The 7,248-nt window shown below is 44.0% G+C and overlaps 1 protein-coding gene across 1 annotated transcript; it reads left to right on the forward strand.

Annotated features, from left to right (window-relative positions):
* Nucleotides 1-5,310: 5,310 nt before the first annotated feature.
* Nucleotides 5,311-7,020, forward strand: LOC149334194 (uncharacterized). Its single transcript, XM_089557884.1, has 2 exons — nt 5,311-5,876; nt 7,005-7,020. Exons 1-2 carry the CDS (start codon nt 5,311-5,313, stop codon nt 7,018-7,020), a joined length of 582 nt encoding a protein of 193 aa, XP_089414010.1.
* The last annotated feature ends 228 nt before the right edge of the window (nt 7,021-7,248 follow it).

Below are 7,248 nucleotides of genomic sequence, written 5' to 3' on the forward strand. Positions count from 1 at the left end.
GCGGCCGGGATCTAACCCGCCTCTTTCGGGCCAGCATCCGAGCGCCATAACCACTGAGCCACCGCGGCGGTGCACAAATACCTATGTGTTTACATGACCAACAATCTATCTTGGCAAACACATGTAAACTTCATTTGCAGCCATGCCAATCTCATGCTCGGATATTTCAGGGGAATTTACACTTAGGCACGGTCCTCCTTAAAACTTTTACTCTATAAATCACTGGTACGCCCAAAAGAGGAATATGCATCCTCGGTCCTGGTATGAAACCCTGGTCTTGAATATCACACTCAAACGTTGAAGTCTGTGCAAACATGCTGTGCAAGATTTGTACTTCACAACTACTCTCGTTTATCAAGTGTATCAAATATGAAAGCTACTTTTGAACCTTCCAATTGTCTTCTTACAAAGAAAGGTCCCTCGCTTATCTCTCTTTCACAAAATTTATCGTCGCAATCGCCATTTTAAAGAAGCGCTTCTATCTGAATCTGAATGCATTTCATCCCGTAGAGACCACCATCATAAAGTAGGCATCCCCTTTTGTCTCATGAGCACATATTTTCACTCATTTATTCCCAAGACAAGCAATGAATGGAACCACCTGGCCTCCACAAGTGCCACAATTAGCGATCCTGTTTTGTTCAGATCTGCTCGTGAAGAACATGTTTATCCATGTAACCTGCAGTTTGCCGCGTTATTGTTTTGTTCCTATTTTTTTCTTTCTTTTCTCTGAATTATTCTGTATTACAGGAATTCCTGCGTTATAATTATATATTTTTCTTCTTATGCATTCCATTACCTTATGTAATGCTCCCAGGGGCCCTGAGGGGCCCTGAAAATAAATAAACATTACATTGTAGCTGCATGGATCGCCTTCCTCACATCTGCACTTCTTGTCGGAAAAGATGCACTCGCAGGTTCAAAGCCATGCGTGGTAATCAATGTACAATCCGCAATCGTGCAATCTGCAGGCCGTATTTTCTTCCAACGTTGTAGACCTTCCTCGCTGGTCAAATACAGTCTTTGTCAAAAGTAACCAGGCTGCATGATTTCCTTCTAGATCGTACAGTGGAGCCCTTACAGCTTCGCTGAAGCTGAAATGGTCGTTAAAGGTAAGGACTGGGGGTCTTCTTACCTTCCAACACCTTTCGATTTTTAGAAAAGCCACAAGGGCTCCACTATACAAGCTAGAAGCAAACCATGCAGCCTGATTACCTTTGAGATAGACGGTACATCGCATTTGTGATAGAACTTGCCCCTCGTTATGCCTTCCGCAATATTCAAAGCGGTGAAAAGTTTATAGACCGCTACATTGCCAAAAAAAAATTATTTCGTCTTGTTGCCCTGCTTCTAAGCGAACATATTCGTAGCCGAATTTTTGTTGTGCAGACTCTACGCTGTGACATTAAATATTTGGAGATACGCATCACTTGCAAAGAAATTATATTGCGTCCTCAGAGTCACCGTCTGAAAATTTTGACGGCTGGCGTACATTATAGCTAGCCAAGCACCGAGTACTACATTTCCGCAGTTCATTGCAATTTTCATTTTTTGGCTTCGAGGGCAGGCGTGAAGTTCTCTATAGTGGGCCCATGTCGAATTCAATAATACCCCCCACCCCACATACATGTAGCACTGTCAAATCAGAACTATTTTGCCAGCCATTCCATATATTCTTTATGGACTGTCCAAGTGAACTATGGGGGACTTCAGGTGAACCTCGTATCTTGACAAGTACAGAGCTTCGTGTAGACATCCGGGTGTCAAAACAATCTGAGCTGTGTTGTGCAAACCAATGAATCACTTCGCTTTATGTATACTTTATTTTTACGAAATGGTGAACTCCATCGCTGCAGCTCTTTTGAGCGGCGCATTCTGACCCTATTCCGGCTGTCCAAAATGGGAACTTGTCAAGTAAAACTGCGTCGTCAACGTACTGTTCGCATACTGCTGCGCTGTACGGATCAGGTACCCTACGACACTCTCTTGAGGGGTCCTCAGCAGTTTCAGTTGAGCCCGCAGATAATTACAGCGAGTGCCTGTACTTGTTATTTCTCAGGTCACATGCAAACGGAGAAAGCCAACCAGACGGACCTCCGTCGAAGATGTTTTCGTTCAATGAATGGCCGTACCAAAAAAAGGACGTTTTCAAGAAATAGAAATCTCTTATTTGCAGAAAGAAGCCATTCATAGCGGGAGTCGCAGTAATCATCAAAGAGCAAATGGGGCGAGAACAGCACCACTTTCTGATATTCGGAAGTGGTGTGTATCCCATGTAAACATTAGTGCAGAAACGCAATATCTGGAAGACAAGAACAAATCAAATAATTTCCTAATTTATCGTCGAAAGTTAATCTTATATTATCTTTATCTTTGCTGAGATAATTTGAGAATTTTTGTATTCTTTTTCTCTGCCTCAAGGAGTAACCGCTAACCACTAGCCAGTCAATGTACCGCGACTATAGGTTGCCCGTAAAATGGATGAATCAGTTGATCTGCGGAAATTAGGATTTTTAATGCCTATCAGTATTGTTGCATTATTGTTTCATTTTTGTGATATTTTTGTGATATACGGTTATCATATATATTCAGTGGAATTAATTAATGTATATTGGTTCATAATTTCCACAGCCCTTTGTTTGACATGCAGTGGGGTTTCCAGTCTTTATTTACATTCTGTACTCAATTTGAGCGAACATGCTAACTACGGTACTGCCCAATTCGGCGCTGTAGTTATCTGAATAAATAAATAAATAAATAACCTTGCAAATGGTATTATCGAATTATGGGCATGCGTAACACCAATATTATAAAGAACTTGCGCATAATGGTGGAACAACGACTGCAGTCTTAGAAATTACAAAATCCTCACGCGTCGTGCTATATTTGCAGTGTTTTAAAATGTTCTTCATTTTCCATCGTATAGGATTAATTAATATAAATACAACGCCGTAATCCCCTTGCCAGCTTAGAACCGCTTGGCGCCAGAAAAATTATATTAGGAAATGTGTCCTAAAAAACGAATGATTCAATTAAGGATGCACTTCTGCAAGGATGAAATGAGAGTCCTTACTCATTTTATATGCACACGGATCCAAGACTGGAGCCGCCGCTGTCAGTGATACAATCAGTAGACGCAATCTTATCGACATTTCCATTATTGAAGAAAAAAACGGCATTGGTAGGCCTGGATGTATCCAGAGACTTTAGCTGCACACTTTTTGGGGAGCTCGCAAGAAACGCGCAGTTTGCGTCGCCTGAAAGGATTTCGCATTCCGATATTGCATGGCGACACCTGCCATCACTCTCCGGCTGCTGTTGTCGCAGGCTTATTTATTTTGCAGCAGGCCTTGTCACAGAGACATTCGATTACGGATGACTGTCACGTTCGCGTTTCGCGATCTCGACTGGGGAGTTTGCCATCTGTTTGTGAAAAAGAAAGAAATCTGTGATTGATCACGAAGCCTAGCGAGATCGATGACTTGAGGGGGCCTGCCCGAGCGTAGTTACGCAGTGCCTATGTATACTTTCGGGCTTGTGTATCGCGCGCAGGTTCGGGCATACAAAGTACGCACAAAGGTGACCACGAACTAAAATTTGTTTCCATAAATGCCCCGAAATAGTAGTATTTCGTAGACAGAAACACCGGTGTTTCGGGAATGTCTGTTGCGCCGTCAGTTGTGTTAGCTGGGCGCAGTCCATGTGCATTGGGGAGTGCGCTATTCGTGTAAAGGAAAAGGATGCGGCGATGCAGTAGTTGCCGCTATTTTATGCCTTGCAGGAAAAAAAAGTCCCGTAGTTGTTGAAAGCTTATGCACGACATAGTGAACATAGTGACATAGTGACATAGATGACATAGTGAACCTATTAGCCACTTCTTATTGAATATGCTACAATAAATCGTATACGCTCATATAGGAAAATGAGGATGCATTGAAAATTCGCTCACATCCATTCCCCCCCCCCCCCTTTCCCCGACGAGGTAAAACCCAGTGTTAATGTACTACTTCGGACTTAAACAAAAAGCTTCCAGCGCAACCACATGACTGGTGCTTGAAAAGATCAGGTTATCCGGTCCTTCCGGTTATCGGCACCTTCGTCGCAAAGGGGTTGAGAAAACAAGTTCTGGACCTCAAAAAGCTTGTTACGGGCTTCATCTGCATGTACATTCGATAAAAATGTGTACAAAGGCTGTATCTTCACGATTTAGGCTATCTGAAGACGCATGGACAAACAATGCACTCTGGCATCACCCACGTAGACGCCGTTAGTCTCTTTCAGAAAACTTACACTCTTTTTCACTCTGTTAAGACCAACTCAGTTTGCCCTGCGTCAAGATGCTGTAGAGGAAAGTATGTAGCCCGCATCTCTCATATTTCTGCTCCATTTCAACTAAAACGAGCCATACTTGCTGATAAATGCGTCGTCTTCGCAGCTAATACTAACAATGCTGAAGGAATAATTCAGCAGCGGAAATGATTTTGAACGTGGACTGAGCGTTCCATATATATACGTAGATTTTTGTTTATAGCAGTTTTAGTAAAACACGAGCCAGGCCTCGGAGACGCAGTTTTGCGGATCTACTGTGAGATCACCAGCATTTGTACATCTACTCAGAAGCTCCTCAACACAGCGCAAAATACATTTCTACATTTCGCCGCCGTGGTGGCTCAGTGGCTATGGTGCTCGGCTGCTGACCCGAAAGACGCGGGTTCGATCCCGGCTGCTGCGGTTGTATTTCTTTGGAGGAAAAATTCGAGGCCCGTTTACTGTGCGATGTCTGTGCACGTTAAAGAACCCCAGGTGGTCGAAATTTCCGGAGCCCTTCACTACGGCGTCTCTCATAGCTTCAGTCGCTTTGGGACGTTAAACCCCATAAACCAAACCAAACCATTTCTACATTTCCTTTCCAACAAGCTGATGGATTCTTTTTCTCAACACGAGATAGCAATGCCCACAATAATCAGTTTTCGAGACAGCTGCATTTCCTGATCATATTTTGGCATGTACAAGTGTTTCACATAGAAGCAGTTGGATTTTAGATTATTTTAACTTGATAAACAGGGAGCGAGGTGACCAACGCAGTTTTAGACTATAATGACGAGGATGGAATCCGTCGGGACTGGCCTGCCAAGCGTGTCTAGGCAAGATAGGACGACGCACATCGGAAGCCACTAACGCCGACTGCAAGTGGCTGGCGGCCAGGGGCAAGCAGCTGACAACGGATCCTACGCACCAAGCAAGACATCGGCACGATAAGTAACTGCACCGAAGCGTTGTTACGTTTACGTTTACATTGTTACAGAAGCGATGTCGCGTCTTGGCAGAATCGATGAGTACGACCCCAAGGTCCAGAACTTTGATTCCTACTTGAAACGGTTTGAACATTTCGTCAGCGCCAATGAGGTCTCGGAAGCAAAGAAACTGTCAGTTTTTCTAACAGTACTTGGCGCAGAGGCGTATGAAGTCCTCAAGAACCTGGTAGTTCCAGCGCTTCCCGGTGAAAAGACTTTCGCGGAAATCAAGATTCTGCTGAAGAATCACTACAGCCCGCAAACTTCAGTCATTGCTGAAAGGTGCAGGTTTAACCGCCGAGTTCAGCTGGAGCAAGAGAGCGTAGAAGATTTCGTTCTGGAGTTAAAACACCTTGCTCGGAAGTGCAATTTCGGAGACTTTCTGCAGGATGCCTTGCGAGACAGACTGGTAGCAGGCATTCGCAATGAGGAAACTCAAAGAGCTCTGTTCACCACGGAAGGCTTAACATTTCAAGGCGCATGCAAAATTGTGCTGGATAGGGAGTTGGCCCCACAGCAGGCCGCGCTATTGCAACAAAGAGGTCGCAGTGAGGCACTCAACGCGGTGGGAACGCACGAGAGGTGCGACCGAAAGACAAAAGACTCAACGCGAGGAAAATATCAAAAACAGAAGAGAAACAGAAGCAGAAAAACAGAAAAGAAAAAACAGAAATACAGAATCCCGTTCCGATCATATATTTAAAGTAGGTGTTCCATTTTCGAGAACAAAATTGTGTCATGATTCTTTTATTCCTAAAACCAGCGTTGACTGGAACGACCTTCCTCCCTCCATCGCTGCCATTACCGATGTTGAGAATTTCAAGAAAACTGTGTTTTCTGCCATCATATAACTTGTTTTGTATAACTATGCACTGTATTTTTTTTTGTTGTACCACTCCTTTCTGAAATGCCTTCGGGCCCCGAAAGTATGTGAAATAAATAAATAAAATAAATAGCCGCTGTGGCAAGGCGCATACTTCAGACAGCTGTTGGTACAAGAGGTACAAGTGCAGACGGTGCTCGAAAGTGGGTCATCTTAAAAATATATGCCAGGCAAGCCGTGAAGAACTAAAAGCGCATCTAGTATACGAGTCATCGGAAGACGAGCCCACGTTATACAGTTGCGACGCTACGCCTTCTAAGAAGAGCTATGTTGTATCTGTGAACGTTGAAGGCCACGACCTGCCAATGCAGGTTCAATTCAATTCAAATTCAATTCAATTCAATTTTATTCAACATCTTTAGGATGTTGGGTGCGCCGACAAAAAGCCAGAGAGAAGGCTTGACAGAGGTCGACGCACCCTACAATAACTTGAAAGCAGCATCAGAATGTTGTACAGTCCACGGCAAGTGAGCACACAGGAAAAAAAAATAATAAAGTACAAATCATGAGCAAAAAATCTCCGTGACACGAAGTGCTGACGGTACCTAGGGTTACAGCAATTTAGATGCCTTCGGTCAATGCAATGTGACTGCTCGCTAAGAAGGTTGACACCGGTGCTGCTGTGACTGTTGTGCCGGAAAGCGTGTACGTCGCTAAGTTGTCGCATGTCAAGTGTGAGCCAACAAAATTGGTGCTCAAAACTTATACAGGCGAAAAAATGCATGTGATCGGTCAATGCAATGTGACTGCTCGCTATGAAGGTCAGTGCGCTGTGTTACCTATTGTTGTTGTGCTTGAGGGTGAGCGCAATCTGCCTATACTTTTAGGCAGGAGCTGGCTTGAGAAGTTGCAGCTTATCTGGAAATCTCTTTTCGCCTTGAGCATTGACGACAGGGTGTTGAAGTTGCATTCCAAGTTCCCTCGTCTATTTTCTTCCACTTTGGGAGTGATTAGGAACTATGAGGCAAAATTGGTTCTGCAGCCAAAGTGCACTCCTGTGTTTTGTAAGTCCCGGCCAGTACCCTTTGCGTTGCGAGAAGCTGTAAAAAAAGAACTGTTTCACCTTGAAAA

Source organism: Amblyomma mixtum, chromosome 8, assembly GCF_055824585.1.
Source record: "Amblyomma mixtum isolate Tamu chromosome 8, ASM5582458v1, whole genome shotgun sequence".
Classification (NCBI taxonomy): Eukaryota; Metazoa; Arthropoda; class Arachnida; order Ixodida; family Ixodidae; genus Amblyomma; species Amblyomma mixtum.